The sequence below is a fragment of the Amphiura filiformis genome, chromosome 15, assembly GCF_039555335.1.
Source record: "Amphiura filiformis chromosome 15, Afil_fr2py, whole genome shotgun sequence".
Lineage (NCBI taxonomy): Eukaryota > Metazoa > Echinodermata > Ophiuroidea > Amphilepidida > Amphiuridae > Amphiura > Amphiura filiformis.
This window is the reverse complement of record NC_092642.1, coordinates 38,064,240-38,084,925: the sequence shown is the minus strand read 5'-3', so window position 1 is coordinate 38,084,925 and position 20,686 is coordinate 38,064,240. Positions and strand designations below refer to the sequence as shown.

Sequence of the window (20,686 nt, the reverse complement as noted above, 5' to 3'; positions counted from 1 at the left end):
AAAACAAAAGAAAAATGTAAGCTTTCAAATGTAATATACCTAGGATGATAGGAACCTTTATAGCGATTCAGAGGTCGTTTTCACTTTTTATAATCGATGTACTTATATTTCATACGTTTGTTGTAGGAGGCTGTACCGATAGGGATGGCAACCCAAAAGTAGAAGGCGACTCTTGGCAAGAACCCTGCGGTACATGTTTCTGTACTAATGGACAGGCATCGTGTCCTCAAGTCAAATGTCAAGGTCCACCTGACCCAGGATGTACGGAGGATGTTGATCCCAATGCGTGTTGCCCGACGTTCACTTGTCCCACCGGTACGTTTGTTAGATTTTTCCTTGATTAATCTTGAAAGACCTTTTGCTTCTTTGAGCTTGATTTTGATGAGAAGAAAGAATATATTTGCGATCTGCTCTCACGAAATGAGTGCAAAGTCGCAAGTTGGTAGTTTCGAGACATCCTGGCTGAATGAGTTATATGTTTTTGATTGCCGCGAACCTGTACAATGGTAATATATATTGAATTATTTTCAATAACATTAAATATTATATTATAAACTTATTTTGAAAATTTTTGAAAGTATTTGTAGGAGACTTGTGAACCATGGAAGTTACTGCATCATGGCCGCGACTATTTCATTTGGGCAACCATGTTTTAGTTTGTCTTAATTTACAAAGCCGCACAGTTCATCTCCCTGAATTCATCTCCAAGGTGACTGTACCACTTTACATGTTTAAAATCTAAATGTGCAACAAAATCATCGGTTCGGTGGTTTTCGATGAAGGCATCTCACAAGCATCTAGGAATTTGATTTTCATTGAACATGATTTAACACAATTTCTTTGTTGTTTCTTTCCTTTGTTTTGTAGAAGGGTGTTTCGATAGAGAGGGCAAAGAAAGACAGGATGGTGATAGATGGCTAATGCCTTGTGGAGAATGCGTTTGTGAGAATGGCGTCGGAATATGTCCAGTAAGATCATGTGAATCAGCACCTAATCCAAGTTGTGTAGTGAAGGACGACCCTGATCTGTGTTGTCCGTCATTCATCTGTCCAGAGGGTTAGTAAAGGAGACTATATAACTAACGATTAACGCTCTCTGCGCGAGTGTCGACTGCAGACGACAAGTTTCAAACTTCACAAAAAGAAAAAAACATATTTGAAATCAGCATGAAAAAATGCATCAAAATGAGTACAAACAAGCCTAGTATTGGTTCGGTGGTTCTTGAGATATTTTGATATTTTGAGAAAATATCTCAAAACTTGAACTTTTTATGTTGAAGCCTTTGGCTAACACGCAGGGCATTAAGATTTAGCCATGTTTCATCAGCAAAATAGGATAATAATTGTTTTAATCCAAATTAGTGCTGGAATCGGGATTAGTACAAAATAGAAATGTTGTCGAACAGCGTGTGGAGCAGAGTTATGGAGGCTAAGCTTTATCTAAAGATTGAAATTGTTTTTCTATTATGTCGTAATGTTTTTCTCTAACCCATTCATACTGCGCTTATGTTATATAAATAAGTATGTCAAAATCACTGATGTACGTTTAAAATTATGACACATGTGATTATAATTTACATTTTTGGTGAAGTTCCTCCAGAACCACTTGGCAATCCAGGAGAATGTCCACCGGTAGAAGGCGAGGGCGGTTTCGGTATTTGTGCAAACCTTTGTAAGGATGATAGTATCTGCAGTGCAACTCAGAAATGTTGTCCAACAGCGTGTGGAGGATCCAGCTGCATGGAAGCTTTACAAGTACAACCACCAGGTAACGAGTCATTTTAGAATAATAATAAAAATATGTTGAAACCGATGATGATTGACGGAAAAACACCAGTCTCTTACTACGACAGTATTTTTGATATCTAAAGCGTGTAGTATCTTCTAGCTTAATGCAAAGTGTTTTTTTTCATGTTAATTTTGTTTGATACAGCAAACACTAAATGTCAAACACAAGTATCAGAAGCTGGACCACCCATTCCAGGAAGATACATTCCACAATGTACAGAGGCAGGCGAATTTGTGCAAATACAATGTCATGGAAGTATTGGACATTGCTGGTGTGTCAATGATAATGGAGAGGAGTTGCAAGGAACAAGACGAGGACCCGGAGAAGGTGAACCAGCGTGTGATCGTAAGTGATATATATATTTGAATAGTGTGCCAATTTCTTTAGTTTTACGACGGTGACTATAATAAATAAAATAAAATAAATAATAAAATAAATAAATTTCGGAATTTATATAGCGCTTTTTCCAGAGGATTCAAAGCGCTGTAATTTCGCTGCGTGGTGAATCATCACAATCAGATCGCATCAACTAGGCTAGTTGCAGCCGAACCCGGCGCAAATCTATCCGCACTTAGATTGTAACATCCACCCATTTTCTGCAGCTCCCCAAATTCCATTGGGTGAAGGAAGTTTTGATAACGAAACAACTAATCACCGATTTTGAAAGCAGGAGGAAACCGGAGATCCCGGAGAAAACCTGCGAGAGCAAGCATGGATCGGGATAAACCAAGTGCACATGAGTCCTTGGGCCGCGCCGGGGCTTGAACCCGGGACCTCAGTGGTGCAAAGCGAGGGAATTACCACTGCGCTAACTCATCCTCACAAACTATGCTGACGATGATGATGACAATGATGATGATTACTGGCTGTCGACCACCATTCCCTTGTCATAAAACTAATGGCATCGATTGCTCTCAATTCACAGAACTTAAAGATCATTGCGTTGATTCTAACCAAACTAAACACAAAGTTGGCGATTCCTATCCCTGTGCCGATGGCTGTAATCAGTGTATCTGCATGGATGTCGGGGAGATAAGTACTTTGATGGCGTGTCCTCCATGTAAGTATAGTGGCTTCTACAGATAAAGGTTTGATGTTTTCTTCGTCGTCAAAATCTAATAATATGGAATTCGGAATTGGAAGACAAAAAAAAGGAATTTGATCAAAATTGCACATGTGAGGTATTGCATTTGGCCTTTAAAATTACATATTAGGTTTTTCCTGCCCAGCAATGATATGAAACCTTTACTTTGTTCTTTAAAGAAAAGTTTGGGCACACCTCGTTTAGCAAAATGTTTATATTGCTTTGACATGTCAAACAATTGTAAAATACTGGAGCTAAAATATTGTTTTATAAAGCATGATTAGGACATCTTCATCTCATAATGCAATACCAACATGAGAAACACATTAACTACATGTATCATTTTATGTATGCATTATAAAAGGAAGTATTACATTCATCCCCATGGATCTTTCACTCTGCTAGGATCTGCTCCTTTTTTTTCGTTTTTGTCAATTTTGCACCTTGAACTCTGGCATACAGCATTAGTCCCCATTTCCATCCATGCACTTTCCGACGCAAAATGTAGCATAATATGATAAAAGTAACGAGACAGTCTTTTAATCACTAATCTATAATTATAATAATTCATAACAATAAACTAGCGAAAACAAACATATAATAATCTTTCTGTTCATTGCATTGGTATTGATAGAGTGTTTTGTCATGTTTGTCACGTTAGAACATCTGCTACTTTGTTATAGATCCAACACCAGCTCCAGTTGAATCTGGGCCCTGTTACCCGAACCCATGTATAAATGGTGCCACGTGTAGCGTCAAATGGAGAATCCTCTCCCACTGTTCATGCCCACCTGGATTTAGTGGCAACCGGTGTGAAATCATGGGTGAGTATTCAGTGATTATATAGGCTGGTTTCATACTTTCCTGCCGCTTTATCGATCAGACGATGATTTTGCTTCACTGCGCAGTCGCACCAGAAACGCTAGCGGTTGTCTCGGTCCCAGCCGGTTTGTGTTCCTCCGTCACTAAACAAACCGTCTGACAACAACCCCGAAATGATGATTGCTGATTGGTTCAGGGTCGGTTAATGAATTGCCAAATAAAAAGGTTTTCAATTGGCTATGGCTGATGAATTAGGGCGTGACTCGTGTGACACAAACATCGTACTTTGTAGATACCGCAAACGCAAAATGTACGCTAACTTGCAGCCACTGAGGCGCCAATCGTCTGATATCGCCTTTCATGTCTGCGACTCGTAACGCGTACTCACATATTTGTGTTGATTAATACGGGGATTTATATCACCGCATGACTGTCCACCAACTTGCCTTATTTGGCAACCCAATATTTTACTGAGTTAATTCAGCCAATCAGGAAAGACGTACTATGAGGTTGTCGCCAGACGATTTGTTTAGTGACGAAGGAGCACAAATCGGCTGGGTCCGAGACTACGCTAGCGGTGACCAGCGGCAAGCTGGTCTATTGAACATTCCACCGCTTTGTTCAAGCGGCAGCATCGCTAGGAGTTGAATTCAAGTCAAGTCGGAGCGGTACCGTTCTGACGTATGAGAACAAAATACGATATTGGAGCGGTGCTGAGCGGCAAGAGTGGCTTTCAGAGTCATGCAGACAAGTGCAAGCGGTATGATGAAGCGTCACGCTGCTCAGCGGCAGAAAGTAAGAAACCAGCATATGGTTATCATTACATTGGATAAGAAACTGGCATGTACAATCTGAGGACAGTGACGTCATACTAGTGAGCATAAGTCTTGAATATTACGCTGTTTTACTTAGGCTATATTGCAGTGGCGGTATCGTTTTTCTGCTTTTAATTGTTCATGAGTATAAGTGACGTTTGTATAGTAATACGCGTAATCACTACTCATGCGTACGTAGGCGCCTCTTCGTGGCAGCATCATTTTTCTGCTTCAAATAGTAAGAGTAAGATTGGCCCTGTGTAATAACGGCACTTTTTGCACAGGCACGTTTACGCTGCCACATCTTCTTGTATTGCGCTGTATAGGAGTTGCAAGGGCCTGGTTGATTGATTGATTACCATTCAGTGGCGTAAGGGGCACAAACATGTGATGTACTGACAAAAACCTTAATAAGACACCGAACAGTGTTCTTTTATGTCACGTCCCCCAGTGACCTTCCCCTCCCTCCTTCTCCCAACTGCTCTGTACCGTACCAACCCGAGAATGACTTTACCTCATTAGCTGGGCAACCGCCCCCACTGGCCATCAACCACCGCGATTTGATAGTTTTTACCATCACAACAACGCTTACGCCACGCAATACGCCTTGGTCAGACACACCATGCGTGTCGGGTACGTTCAGGGAAGAGACTGTTTCTTAGCTGATTTGCGCGTGGGTTATCTCATGGACTCGCCGATTAAGTAGCTGGTAAATTTAAATAGAAATGAATTAAATCACGGCACTATATACTTGATACTGTGTTGTAAAATATGCAATATTCTTGAATTGAAATTGAATTTCATGTACAGTATGAGTGATAAAAAACAAATATTAACTGTCTTAAATTCGTGCAATGCTCGAAATATAATCATTTGATTAACGATGTATTGTAGAAAATTGTTCCATTGCGGCTCGTGCAAACAATGGAACGATTCATATTTCATCTCATTATGGTTTTGCTTCTACCTGATATAATTATAGAATGTCCACCTGATGTTCCTGAAGCGACTTGCATCGTAGAACCATGTCTGTTCGGAACCTGTCGTAGTTATCCCGACGCTCGCTGTTATGCCAATTATTGCGGAGGTTGTAACGCGGTATTTTATGACGATAATGGAATCGAGGTCGATTGCGCACAACAAGGTACGAAATATATGCCGGTTCATCAAAAGTTATAAAACATTATATGCAAGATGGGCTTTTTTTCAGCGTATGGTGCCCATTTAGAACAAGCTCCCTTGTATTATCAGAACCACAAATACTGTTGCTTCATTTCAGCAACAAGTTTGAGAGTTTTAACAGTCCAAATTTACTCGCACCTTTGATGCAACTTGTGTTTGCACTTGTAATTGTCCAAATTGCAGGCAAACTTAACTTAATAACCTGATGTATTTTCCTCCTCTGATTTATTTTTCCCTTCTCTTACTTAGAGGTGCATAGAACCTGTTCGCTCCAGCGATTCGCTGGACTTTTTTAATGTGCTCCTTTTATGATATTATGTAAATTTTGATGTATCTTATGTGCAATATAATATTTTTGTAATTCTGTGCCAGTGATAAAGTGTAACAAATAAAAAAATATATATATAAATAATTTATACTTTTGGTCAAGTTGCTACAGAACCTCTTGGAAATCCTGATCCATATGATTATTATTTTTCCATTATCTGGAACTGTTTTATCCCTTTGTTAAAAAGTGGCTCCCGAACCTCTTGGCAATCCTGGAGAATGTCCGCCGACAGAAGGTGACGGAGGTTTCGGTATATGTGGCAACCTTTGCCAGGATGATAGTGTCTGCAGTGCAACTCAGAAATGTTGCCCAACAGCGTGTGGAGGATCAAGTTGTATGGAAGCTTTACAAGTACAACCACCAGGTAAATACATTATAGTTTGATCAGCTGGTAATCGGCGGGCCTTATAACATCGCGGATTGATATCAATATAATTTGTTTTGGGAATTGTCTTGTGACATCTCGCCAGAAGTAATTATTAATTGAAGTCCTATACTTCGTCTACTTTCTTTAACAAGCAAAATATATTCCAGGCAGATCAATTATATCACTCTTAACGTGTGTCTACTTTTCGGCGTAGTGGTAAAAGCCTAATAATTTCCGCCGATTACGAGCTGATCATAGTATAGTTAAGTACTGATTTACGACTCAAACTGCTAGCTACTACTCCATTATTTGGTCACAATCCCGGTCACAATGTAGAAAAATACATACTATACTAGCGTACACTGAAATATGTTAATGCGTTTAAATGTAGATGGCTGTACTGATAGAGACGGCCAACCTAAAGCCGAGGGAGACACATGGCAAGAACCGTGTGGTGAATGCGTCTGTGTCAACGGCAATGCAATCTGCCCTGTAGCTCTCTGTGAAGGACCACCCAACCCACTGTGTACTGTGAAAGAAGATCCAGATGCCTGTTGTCCACAATACATCTGCCCAGAAGGTAAATGAATGTACGCAATGTACGCACAACAATAAACAAGATGTGTGATAAATTTTGATCGCTAGCTAACTCTGGCAACATTATCAGTCGTAAATATAAGCGTGAATAACATGGTGAACATCGGTAGTTATACTTTTATCAACAAATTGAGCCATAAATGGATGATACAGTCGTATACCCACCCAGATTGATACATGTATGTGGGTTTTTGAACAAATTAACTTCAAATGTGGCCATTTTAGCAAAAAATTATAATTTTGCGCTTCGCCCGTGAATTAGTTCCACTTTTTCACCATATTTTACCTTCAATTTGACTCGGTCTGAAAGCCAATGTTCCATGGTTGCTGCTAAGCTTCGCTATGTGCCAACAATCGTATTCTGTTCGCAAAGTGCGACTGCGCAGTGAATCAAACTAGACGTCAGACCGGCAAAGCAGCAAGCGACAGGAAAGTATGACACCAGCATTACATATCAGGGTCTGTCAAGGGCCTGACTGATGGGACATACCCGTATCTGTCACGGACACGGATATTTCTAGTAGCATTGCGCAGTGACGGTGTGATGACTTAGCTTGGGGTTGTTATTTTTTTGCAGAGTATTTCTTGAATTTCCGAAATTGTTAAATATTTAATTTACATTTATTCTTTTTATGGTTTGTATATTATTTGTTGGTTTACCATCACAGTTTGCATCGACGAAGATGGAAAGACTTACGAGGAAGGTGCCGAGGTTCGTCGTATGGAAGGCCTTTGTGAAATCGTGTGTACATGTATTTCACAAACTATTTCATGTCCACTTGTTGAGTGTCTAGTTAAACCAGACCGTCCAGAATGCACATATATTACCTCCAATAAGCCAACTTGTTGTCCGGAGTGGATTTGTGAAGAAGGTTTGTTTACTATGAAAGACAGAGATAAAAAGACTAAATCGCGTCTGACGTCAGGTAAAAGGCGCGCCGTAATTGGTTGCCGACTTCCGCAGTACGGCATTTTCTGTCTTGTTGTCAGAATTTCAGACGCAAACTAGTCTTTTTTTTTATCTCTGTCTTTCATTATACTAAGTCCGACTATTTGCTTAAACTTGCCACGCATTTTTTGAGAGACAAAAAGATCGAATGCGCAAAAATTCAAAAAACAAAAAGCATTAACAACGTCATACACCTGTACATGCTATAACACGGTTGTTTGATGCATATAGAATTGGCTTCATTATTAACTAAATGCAAACTATAGATGGCGCTATTTATCCTAAATCATATTTCTTTATTTGCAAGGGGTAGGTGATTAATACTGCCATTAAAACAGCTGGAATAGGTGAAACATTTCATAAACATAAACATATTTCATCAAACAATAAAAGGAATTATCTGTATTAAAAGCTTGAAAGAGTAATTTCCAGTAACTAAATAGCGCCACCAATTTTGTCATTAATAGATACATTTTATATCCGAAAAAGCTATAAAAATGCTAAAAAAGTGAACAATTTTGTAAAAGAGGTGAAATCAAAGTTGAGAATGACTCAAAAGCATCTGTATACATTAGCATGATATCACATTTAGCTGTTTTAGCCTAAAATTTGCTTGTACATGATGTTTTGTTTGAAAAACTAATAAATGATCCCATCAAACAACCGTGGCTAATTGCATTTAATACGCCGTAGCTTGCTTTTTTGTACCTTTCTTCTTTTTCAAATTACGATACCAGAACTCAAGCATATCATTCGGTAAATATTTGTTTTGCAAAAACAAGCTTTAGTACAGTTTTGCTGCGAAGGAATTCCATGTTAATGAAGTAAATTATTTCAATAAACGTCTGCAATTAAACGCACTTGCTTAAGGATCATGATTTTTATTCTATTAATTCTTTTCTCGATAAAGCTGCAACGCATTGGTTCCAATCTATTTACATATTTTCCAGATGATTTTTCTTATCACTAAAATATATTAATCATCTTAGTTCCCTTTAGAAAATTAACATAAACTGCTCATTTGACTAGAAGTGAAATCAATGCGCTATTATGTTAAGAATCATGCGGTAAAGGTAGCTAGATATTCCTTATGCTATACTCCATAAGACATAACAACTAACATTACATTACAATGTGATACCACCAATATTGGGCTATTCTAGTTAAAATCTTTACACCCATATGAAAGACATGATGTCCCACACCAGCTCACATGAGGGGAGGGGTTGTATATTTCAAATGGAGTTACCCATTGAGGTAAACCCATTTGAAATCCATACTTCCTTAAAGATGAAGGTCATGTCTTCCATTGGGGAGGGGTGTATGGATTGCAATTGGAATTGTCCATTGGGAAGGGGAGTGAGTAGTACCAAGCTGATTTTGAAGCCATCCTGTATTAGATCTGCTTTCTCATTGCATTAGAGGGTTGCGTGGATAAGTATGGTAACTCAAAGGCTACCGGCGATAGGTGGCAGGAACCATGTGGTGAATGCTTCTGCGATAATGGCGTCTCAATTTGTCCTGTGCCTGGATGTGCTCCACCACCCAGTGATGCATGTGCAGTAAATGAAGTCCCGGATTCTTGCTGTCCCACTTACGACTGTCCAGATGGTATTTTGATAACTTTTTTCAACTTTCATCAACTATTCACCCTTCAAAATTCTATCTTTTCGTTTTTGTGAGATCCAATGTTTTTCAGTAATACATGCATGCCAATTAAGGATTCATTCATTTTGCTTTGCTCACCATGCTTATTTAGTCTGTGTTAGAATAATTATGGCTTGCTTTCTCATAGCACAGTTTGGTCAACATTAATTTGGATGCATAACATTACCTGATGCTTTTTGCTGGAGAAAATGCTATAACTTTGCAAAGCATCGTACCAATATCATTATATTCGACTTGAAACGGCAAAAGATAATTCAAATATTGAAACGATAAAAGTTTATTTAAAGGAGTTTTTCCTATATATAAGCATTTGTTTATTTCCATTTGGTATTCGGAAACGGCAAAATTTGGTTTGTACCTTTAGAATAAAACAAATAATTGCATTTTTAAGTGATTCAAACTGCAGTTACTGTTCATTTTCCTGTACACAATACACAGTGCTCTCACCATTGAGGTGTGACCTCTACAAACAGTGTATGTTACAGGGTATAGGGCCTTTCCTAGTTAACTTCACTGCGTGACAAATAACCGGCCAATATTTTGTGTACTCTCTGAAATTCTAGGAAATATAGTTTTGTAACATGTCCTAAATTTTTTAGCTATTTTAGATATTTGGAAATATTCGCACTTTGGTGTTTTAGTAAGTAGGGCACGGCATGGCCTGCAAAATTCCCTGTGTAAATCGAATGCAACTTTCAGTGACTATCACTCACTTGTAGACCGCTTTCTACCGAAGAGCATTAAAGCTAAACCACTTGATGGATATTTTTTGTACTTGCTGTCAATCAAGAATAATGTATACACTACATGAGGCTAAAAACTGAGTATGTGGTGCATCTGCAAATGTTCGTACCTCCCTGATATGTAAATGACAGATAACAGCAAAAACAGCTCCCATATCTGTCGTATAACTTTGGTCAGTGCAGCGAGTCAGGGGATTTCAAGTGGGTGATTATTGATTGGCAAGTGCCATATTTGGGCATAAGTGCAGTCCACCATTCAATGTGGAGGATAGACTAGACTTTATCGATTGATTTTGCTAGAGTAGTTTCCTGTTAACCAGGTTTATGTACTGCAAAGGTCGAATCATGTTTGCTGTGGAGTATAACTGCACTATGTTAAATCATTAAGATATTTCAGTTTTGTTTTAAAAATAAAATGGCATTTTAATATCGCTTTTGTAGAGGGCTGCACAGATCGATTTGGTATCGCCAAAGCAGAGGGTGCTACGTGGCCAGACCCATGTGGTGAATGCGTCTGTGTTAATGGCAATGCAATTTGTCCAACACCTGCCTGTGCACCACAACCAGATCCACTTTGCACAGTAAATGAAGATCCGAACGCTTGTTGTCCAACTTATAATTGCCCAGGAGGTAGGTTTCATCCTCTTCATTACAATAGCCGATTGAATAATTCGCTAGGGATAAAAGGAGGAGGACTCACATGTTTTTAATTCCGATAATCTGCAATGTCTCATTACCTTTTATTCTTCTATCTATGCACCGAAATGTGATATTTGTTTTGATCCTTAATCAAGGTCACCAAATCTCACTTAGTCTCCGGCAATCACTCGCAATAGACCATCAAGATCGGACACGTTCGGAAAACCGCGCTATTTATTCAGTACGCTAGGGGGTCAAATTGTACCCAAACTGGCGGACAAGAAATGCCACGAATTACGGTATTCGTTTGCGCGAAAATACAACTTATTAAAGGCCCATTCAGTGATTTGCTCATCCGGACGATCGTAAAAATCATCAAAATTCAGATTTTGGTACCGTTGTAATTGGCATAGATGTGCTAACATAGCCTGCTAGTGGTTTGGTCGAAAGCCGTGTATTTTAGACAAAATAAAGCATTTGCATGATTCTGGACTTTTGATACTGACAGTACAAAAGTCCGACTCGAGATCGAAAGAAGCTCACTCTCCACCGTACCAACACGCGTTGCGTATTGTTTCTACTACGTATTACATCAGTAGCTACTATTTTAAACAAAATACACAATTTTAACTGTTTTTCATATTTGAATTGACCGTTAGTTTGCCTCGGTGACCTTTAATTGCTTATTTTGTTATCTACTACAAAAATTAAGCGTCTGTTTTAAATCAATTTAGACTCTACTTCCCCGTGTTAGAAACACTGGACTAGGAAGTTTTTCCAGTCGATTGGTGGCGCACTGTACGAAAATCTCGATTTTCTCGAGTCGATCTGAGTTGAAGTAGAAAAGCTTTCTAAAACTTCTGTTTTCTTGACTAATTTGTCGATGTATTCAGGAAAAAAGTGGTTTAATGAAATTCTGTAGACTTATTCTTTATTTCTAAGCAACTCTGACAAATTTCCATTTTTTTTTAATGTTCCTGTGAAATCACTGAAAGGGCCTTTAAGCCAACGTGAAAATGGGGTCATCGGTTTAAATATGTTCCTAGCACATTGATCTAACACCTCAGCTACTTGGCTTTTTACAATATGATACTACATGTAATGGAAAGAAATGATCAAATGTTCGTCATTTTCGTCAGTTTTTACAGAACGTTTTTTTATGCATCACCTCATCCACAAGTCAGGCTCTTATACAAGACATACCACCACACGCTTGATTGTACATTGAGTATTCTTGGCAAAAGTACCCAGTATAAGGCTTAATGTTATGATCGCCGGAGACTTCCTTCAAACACTATTAAAAGTTGAAAGCATTGTAGGGTTCTCTAGCCAGGATGGTTATTGATCAGTGTTTCTAGAACATAATATCACAAACATGTCAAAGACTGACCTTATACGATGGTTCTCTATTACAGATGGGTGCACGGATAGATACGACAACCCTAGAAAGGAGGGTGACAGATGGCAGGAACCATGCGGTGAATGTGTCTGCCTTGGTGGCAGATCTATCTGCCCAGTAGCTCTATGTGCAGGGCCGCCACATCCATTATGTACAGTGCGTGATGGTGTAGATTCATGCTGCCCAACTTACCAATGCCCTGAAGGTATAACTGCTACAAAATTGAGTCTATATTCTCAACGTTTTGGTTGGAAGTTTAAGTGCTTTCGCAAGATCAATGAGTGGTCTCGAAGCAAAGTTCTTGGGATTTACGGTGCAAAATTTCTAAAAGAATATGACACATTTTATCGTCTTAAAAGTTCGTTATATTAAAGAAGGTCATTTTATGTAACTCATTCCCCGTCTGGGTTATATAGTGCCCCTAACCTTGTGACAAACTAAACACCTCAGTGACAGACAAATAATCTAATTGGTTGCTACGGTTGTTAAGAGCAACTGCAATTATTTTAAGGGACAGGGCTTTCATAAAATAGACAAACAATTCTCGCGATTCACAATACAATGCTTTGCCAATGGTTGCTCTTGCTAGTCCAATTTTTGACCTTCCTTGGCCTTCCTAGCCACCATTGGATTTTTACGCGAGTGTGATAATAAAAATGCTAAAAAAAGCTCCACGAATGATCAATAAATCGAAAATGGATCTACTACAATTATTGTAAACTGCATAGTGTACATTCACGTGTAACATAAGTTTATTAACATTTAAACACACAATGATATGTTTCTGTGTTGCATTCCCCAGCTACGGCTGGAGGCCATCGTATTGTGAATCGACCGAATTATTATTAATGTTAGTTAATAAATTAAATCAACTAGGTCAAGACAAGTCAGCTTGTAAGCTTATAATGTCTATACGATTATACTTTTTAAAACATTTAAAAGTTAAACGGCTTTGCTTACACAATTGTATTTGTGGTGGGTATCGGGTTATAAGAACAGTTGTTAGAAAATGTCTCAACTCTTTGCAGGTTGCGTAGATGACAATAATGTCTTGCATGAGACTGGCAAGGAATGGAAGGTCAACGAGTGTACTACATGTTCCTGTCCACCTGGAGAAGGACTGCGTCAGACCTTTAGATGCGTTGATGAGTTGTGTGACGCTCCACCTTCTCCGTTGTGTATTGCTGGTGAACCAGCAAAAGGAGAATGTTGCCCATCTTTTACATGTCCCGAACAGCCTGGTCCTGAAGGTAACAACGTTCTGCTGAATAACATAACTTACACATTATTACTATTACATATATACAAACAGCAAAAGAAGAAAGGTACCAGTTATGTTCAGCCCTGCATGTCCTAAGCAAAGATAAATATGTATAAATCAAAACCAGTATCCGATACCCTTTGTACTTTAGCTCTGATTTAAGACCTCATTTGTTGATATCGGTTGAAATCTCCAAATCGCTCTCCTCACACTTCCCCTCCATCCCCTTGGCTTCCTCGTCTCTCAAATCATACATGTAAATGTAAGCTTATCACATCCTGATCATCACTCTTCCTTTCTCTCCATCTCTTCTCCTCTCACTTCCCCCTCCCTTAATCTTTAAGGTTGCAATTAGGGACCAATCAATTTTAGACTTAAAATTAATCTTATAGATTAAATCAATTTTCGATCCACAATTGATCCCATCTTCACCCTGCGCCAGCTTCAGGAGAAATCAATAGAGCAGCAGAGACTACTTTACATGGTCTTCATCGACTTCACCAAAGCATTCGACACCATTGATAGAGAACTACTTTGGAAACTACTGGGCGCATTATGGTTGTCCAGATATCTTTGTCAAGATCATTCGTGAATTTCATAATGAAATGCAGGCAACTGTTCTAGTTGATGGTGATACAACCGAGTCCTTTCCGTTTGTCATGGTGTTAAGCAGGGATGTGTATTGGCACTAAACTTATTTGGTCTCTACTTGCCAGATGTTTTGGAAACTTCATCTAATAACCAGATCAGATGGTCAGTTTTCCTCTGTTCTAAAACAGATGGCAAATTATCAATCTGACTCGTCTCCGTGCCAAGACTCGATGTAAAGAAGTATGTGTGCAAGAGCTCCTATATGCTGATGATACCGCCCTGGTATAACTCAATCCATTGAAGACCTGCAGAACGTAAGTAAAACAAAGGTCATTTACCAACCTGCTCCTGGCACTCAACACCAATACATGGAGAACCTGTCAAATCTGTCACCAATTTCACCTACCTGGGGAGTGTGATATCCGTGGACAATTCCATCGATTTGGAGATCACAAGACGCATTCAGAGTGCCACCTGTGCCTTTGGCTCTCTGAAAAAAAAGTATGTTCCCAACGTGGTATAAGACTTACGACCAAAATATGTAAGCTGTATTGCGTGTTCGTCCTACACTGTCTCCTGTGTTCTACTGAGACTTACACACATATCAAACTTCGTCACCTTAGATGTATCATGGGTATATTATGGCAGGACCGTGTTTCTAATGGAAAGGTGCTTCAAAGAGCCAAAATGGAGAGCGTAGAAGTCATCCTAGTGAAGAGCCAACTGCGCTTGGTCGGTCATGTTGTAAGGATGCCTGATGACAAAAGCGGTGCTGTATGGTGAGCTCACAGAAGGAAAGAGAAAACGTGGTGGGCAGAAACTTCGAGATGTTGTGAAGCGTCATCTGAAGACAGCTGACATGGATGTTGAAACATGGGAGACGAAAGCTAGTGACCGAGTCAGTTGGAGGAAGAAGATCCACGATGCTGGAAAAACAGTGGAGCGGAAGCGAAAGGAGAAGTACCTTGAAGGATGGAGAAAGAAACATCCATCAACTTCGACAACTCTGCCTTCATCGACCTCGATGGGCAGCCGATGATGATGACATCAAAAAAAATAAAAAACTGAAAACCAGTCTCATAATCTTATGTCCTTTCCCTTACGAAAATGGCACGCTTTTATTGCAAGCGTGCAGCATGAATGCGCACACTTGTCGCACATGTGCATATGAAGTGTGCGCATGCGTGTTTTTGGAAAAAAAACACGCATGCAAATGCATGCACCGTGCATGGTATGCACGCTTATATAGCATGCAGGGCTGCATGCATGCAGGAGCTGCACGCTCGCAGGAGCTGCATGCACGCGTGCAGAAGCTGCACGCTTGCAGGAGCTGCATGCATGTTTTTTTTTCTCCAAAAACACGCATGCACATGCATGCACAGTCTGCACGCTTATATAGCATGCAGGAGCTACACGCGTGCAGGATCTGCACGCATGCAGGAGCTTGCCGCTTGCACGCGTGCAGGAGCTGATGATAATATACAGGTATTTATACACTTCATGCATGTCTGCTGAATTCAACACTAACCTCATAGACTATGGTTTCCTGGGGAAAAGAATCGCAAAAACAGACTTTTGAAACTTACGCAATTTGATTTTTCTTGCAGAGACAATTCTTGATATGCTCAACATCAACAAGACAATGATGAAACCCCTAATATACACTTCAAACTTATAAATTTTCAAAGTTATTGGGAGCTTCTGAGGAGCCAGCACTTCTCTGATCCTTGGCAGTTGGTGACCTCTGACATCCCATACTGCACTGCTGCTTCCTGCAATTATGCGTGCAAGTGTGCAATGCGTGCGCTGCACGCTTCAAGTTTGCGTGCAGAGAATATTAGGTGTGCAAATGCGTGCACTGCACACTTAAAAAATGCGTGCAGGGAATAATGTGCAAGTTGCGTGCAGCGCACAGTTTATATATGTGCAATTGATACTTGCGTGCATTGCCTGCACGCACATGGCTAGTTCGCACACATGAACACGCTCTTGCTCGCTTCTGCACACTTCTGCACACTTTTGCACACTTATTTAAGCGTGCAGCACGCTTCGGCACACATTTTTTTTTGCCTGCATTTTCGTAAGGGTTACGTTATTTTATTAGCATTTTAAAAATTGTTCGTCAGTGTGTTGACAAATTGGTAACATTGTTTTTGTTGTTTTTCCCCCTTTTTCAGTAAATGTGTACAATACTTCATCATTTCGAACCTTAGACTGGACAGTGTATCCGCAGTCATCTGGTGGTAGCACAAATAATGGGGTAAATAGTATTTGAACACCCAACCGGGGGTGGGGGTGGAGGTGCGGGAGCGGAGCAAGTTTCCCCTTCTGGCTCAAATACCGGAACAAAATTGACCAAAATTCCAAGTCGTTCTGGGAGCGGGTCAGTGGGGCGACTTTGCAATTGTGCTCAATATGGCACTGCCGAAACAAAATAATTATGGACACAAAATATTCCAATAATATTGCCAGTTAGAACTAGCTATAGGATTGGGTTTTAGTTATGTTTCATTTGGCAAAACGGAATATTTTTTAGTCCAAGAAAATTAATGCTGTATATTTCTGGGATAGTAAAACTGTTGCCGTAATGAATTCCCCATGGCAGTGTCGTCAACACAAAATGGACAACGTGTGGTAATGAGGCAAGCTAGAAGCTAATAAAATGGGTTGTAAAATATGCTGTATGTGTGGGTGGGTGGGTGTGTTTGTGGGGGAGGGGGTGAGAGAGTGTAAATTTGAGCCCTCTCTATCTATTGTAGGTGATTAGATGGATAACATTTTATGATAAAAATAAACAAACCAAACATCAAAACAGCTCAATTCACAAAGCACCTGCAAGCGCATGTATCCCACGTGATGTGATTACGTCGGAACTTGAAGCTTGAGCGACCAACAAGGTAGACCCATGTGGCACACAATCCCTGTGCGTGTGTCTAGCACCCGAGGGGTCCGTGGCAGGCAACATGACGGTTGAATTCTACACCCCTTTATTTGGAAAAACTACAATCTTTCGTGGACACAATTTTTTTTTGTTTCATTGTTACAGTGGACGGAGACAGGACCCAACTATGCGCGCATACACCAAATCTGCCAAGTACAGCAGGCAGGTGGCGACCACTGGGTACGGACACCATGGATACCGCGCAACAATGCAAACCGTATTCACGTAAAAATAGACTTCACAATGGATTCTTGTCACAGTATACCACAAGCGGACTTAGCCATTTGTAGAGAAACGTTTGAAATGTACTATTATGAGTCCGACGAGGACACTGCCACGAGCACAGATCCCGCGTGGACACCGCAGACATATACAAAAGTAAATCGTATTGCAGCCGACGGTAGGTTTTCCGATCCGGAATCACCGGCGATAAACCACGTAGACGAAAATATTCCCGTAAGTCGCGATGGGTTCTACATCGCACTACGGGATCAGGGAGCGTGCATGACAGTGTTAAAGCTCGAGGTATACTATGTTGTCTGTCCCTCTGTGGTGAAGAATTTTGCTCGGTTTGAGAGAACGCAGACGGCGTCAACAGCAACGGATTTAGTTGAGGTACACGGGGTGTGCGTGGCAAATAGCCAGCAGGTTGGAACCCAGGTCCCCGCTTACCTTTGCCAAGCATCCGGAGAATGGATTGTGAATCAGGGAGAATGTAGATGCTCATCGGGATTCCAACCGGGGGAGGACGCTGAATCTTGCATAAGTAATACAAACTATTCTTTTACTTTATTTTCTCTAATCAACACCCTAACAACATTGCAATTCAATATGAGTGGAAAAGCTTGGTAATCTTGCTACCGTCAGTTAGTTGAAACACATTTTAGATTCAAAGTTTTCTTTTTAAGTAGAGGAAGTAAGTGCTGTGGAATTGATTAATTTCACTTTTATATCATGAACGGACAAAACATGCTTAGAGCTTAATAAAAAAAAATAACAGAAATTGCACTAGAATGTTATAGAGACCATTTACCACGCTCAGTGCTAAATCTAATATGTCCTTCTTAAGGATGTACGGGGGTTAAAATAACTGGTACCCTTATTATTTTGCATTTCAGCGTTTTGAATACCATGTATCGGTGGAGCATGATGAAAAACATCCACAGTCCAAATTTGGTGCGAATTGGTTCATGAGTGCCTGAGATATGGCCGCATGAATACCTAATTAGTCCCATTGAAATCAGTGTAAATTGGCCTGGTTAAAAAAAAAATCCAAACAGTTACGAACCAGGCCAATTTACACTGATTTCAGTGGGGCTAATTAGGTATTCATGCGGCCATATCTCGGGCCCTCATGATCCGATTCCCACCAAATTTGGACTGTGGATGTTTTTCATCATTTTCTACTGAAATATGGTCATGAAAATGCTGCAAAATTTGATGACGTCACACTTCAGTACTATATTTATTTGTATATGAATGGGTCTGTAACACTTCAAATGTTATTGTAAACATGCATTTTTTTTAATCTCAGAGACATCAGTTCTGGAAGGAGAATGTCCTCCCATCGATCCAAAAGCTGTTGCAATATGTGGAAATGTTTGTGAAAGTGATGCTGGTTGTCTGAGCAAACAAAGATGTTGTCCAAATGCATGTGGTGCATCAAGCTGTGTTGAGCCAGTCCAAGGTATTTAGCCTTCCATTTTCATGATTATTTTATAAACCTGAAACACATTAACCATTATTAGTTGTTATATTAAATATCGTCATCGCAAAATATCTCATTTCTGATTGTTTCTTTCTTTGTTTGGTTTAAGCAGTTGAGCCTGAAAAAGAAACATTAGTCGGTAAGTTCAAATTTGATTGGTATAGAAATGTCGCTGTTAAGTTTCTTACCGATTATTATTTTGTATCTGTTTGACATTAGTTGTGTCAATTAAAGTCATAATGTACGATCTTATAATATGAAATTGGTTAATTCTTTTTTTCAAACTGATTTTTTGGCATTATTTGTAATGTTTACACATGTCCCAACTTGCACCTAATGGAATCAGCCAAATTTGTTATGTTTGTAGGTCAACAGAGCAAAGTTCGACATAATGTCATTTACCTTGTTATTTTAGCTCAAATTTAACAGAAACCCTCCCCGATAATTATTACTAGCATTATTTCATGATTTTGAGTATATAATAACAAATTTAAAATTTGAAGGAAATCTTACATTAAGGATTTAAACTTCTGGAAGGAGAATGTAAATATTGTAGCAAAGCAAATGCATGTTATGTGTGTGTTGTTGGTCAGAATGGCTAGTATAGTAGGCGAAAAGTTTATAATATGTTATGTTTCTTCACAGTTGAACCTCCTATTCAGCCTGTTATTGCCCCTGAAGTTGGAAGTGAGTGTTTAAAGATATATATTACAAAGCTTAAAATAACGTATAAAATAACAATATGTGATTTAGCAGAATTTGACAAAATTTCTTGCCACAATTTACCACAAGCTGCTGTGCCTTAGTAAAATTAAAAACTGTTTGCTTTTATCCACCATTGTTTTTGCACAATGTGACAATATTCTGTGATTCACAGTTTTGGATTGTTTATCTATAATAGCATGATTTCTCATTTTACCCAGTGGCATGGGGCCTGCATAGCTTGTAAACAACTTGTCTAACCATCTGAATGTAATAATTCTAAATTAGACCTGATTTAGTCTTGGACATTAAGTCTTGGTGTAAGAAAACAAAGCAATATTACGTGTACAATTTCAAATCTCAAAAATGGTTCAAATTTACGACTAATTTTGTTGCATCCTTCTATCCACAGAATGTGCCTTTGCTTGTACTCGTGACTTCAGACCTGTGTGCGATACAGGCGGTAGAACTCATTCTAATTTGTGTGAAATGAATCGAGCTGGTTGCGAGCTAAACACCAAACTTATAGTTGCTTATGAAGGAGAATGTATTATAAGTAAGTGTTAATAGCGTAACCATGGTAACTACTTTTTTTAATATATATTCTGCAACATTCATCTTGAGAAACGAAAATTTACTGTAAGCATGCATACACGAGCAAAGTTTCAGTTCGGCAAGAACAATACTCTCATCAATCTCTTTGAAGATACCGCTGAACTCAGTATAAGGCAATATAATTAAATTCGATCTACCATCGATGCTTGGTCGAACCTTGTTATTTATACAATCAATTCATCGACTATTTTTAATTGTGATTACATATGAGGGTTTTTTTTATGTAATGACATTGACCAATACAAATATACCAGTAATTTTGATTAATTTGTTGATATTTAATTAATAACGTCATTAATGACGGTCGATCCAAAGATCGAACAAATTTAACTCTGGTACCTAACCATAATCAGTAAACCTGCAACGTAGAGTAGGCTCTTATGTCAGTCTACATGTACCTAAATTGAGTCTTAAGATAATAGACTGGTTATTTAATTGGCAAGTTTACGTTGCCACCAATGCCTTCATTTTCACTCTTATTATTCAT

At 39.2% G+C, this 20,686-nt stretch overlaps 1 protein-coding gene across 1 annotated transcript in view; it reads left to right on the top strand.

Annotated features, from left to right (window-relative positions):
• LOC140170935 (uncharacterized) overlaps positions 1–20,686 on the top strand; it is a 104,932-nt gene that overhangs the window by 35,059 nt on the left and 49,187 nt on the right. The window contains exons 16-33 of the mRNA XM_072194131.1: positions 127–315; positions 868–1,056; positions 1,591–1,767; positions 3,556–3,696; positions 5,492–5,653; positions 6,207–6,383; positions 6,778–6,966; positions 7,652–7,855; positions 9,355–9,543; positions 10,785–10,973; positions 12,398–12,586; positions 13,410–13,631; positions 16,411–16,493; positions 17,280–18,009; positions 18,709–18,861; positions 18,995–19,021; positions 19,528–19,569; positions 19,997–20,140. Coding sequence (XP_072050232.1) covers positions 127–315; positions 868–1,056; positions 1,591–1,767; positions 3,556–3,696; positions 5,492–5,653; positions 6,207–6,383; positions 6,778–6,966; positions 7,652–7,855; positions 9,355–9,543; positions 10,785–10,973; positions 12,398–12,586; positions 13,410–13,631; positions 16,411–16,493; positions 17,280–18,009; positions 18,709–18,861; positions 18,995–19,021; positions 19,528–19,569; positions 19,997–20,140 — 3,396 coding nt within the window. The remainder of the gene's footprint in view (positions 1–126; positions 316–867; positions 1,057–1,590; positions 1,768–3,555; positions 3,697–5,491; positions 5,654–6,206; positions 6,384–6,777; positions 6,967–7,651; positions 7,856–9,354; positions 9,544–10,784; positions 10,974–12,397; positions 12,587–13,409; positions 13,632–16,410; positions 16,494–17,279; positions 18,010–18,708; positions 18,862–18,994; positions 19,022–19,527; positions 19,570–19,996; positions 20,141–20,686) is intronic.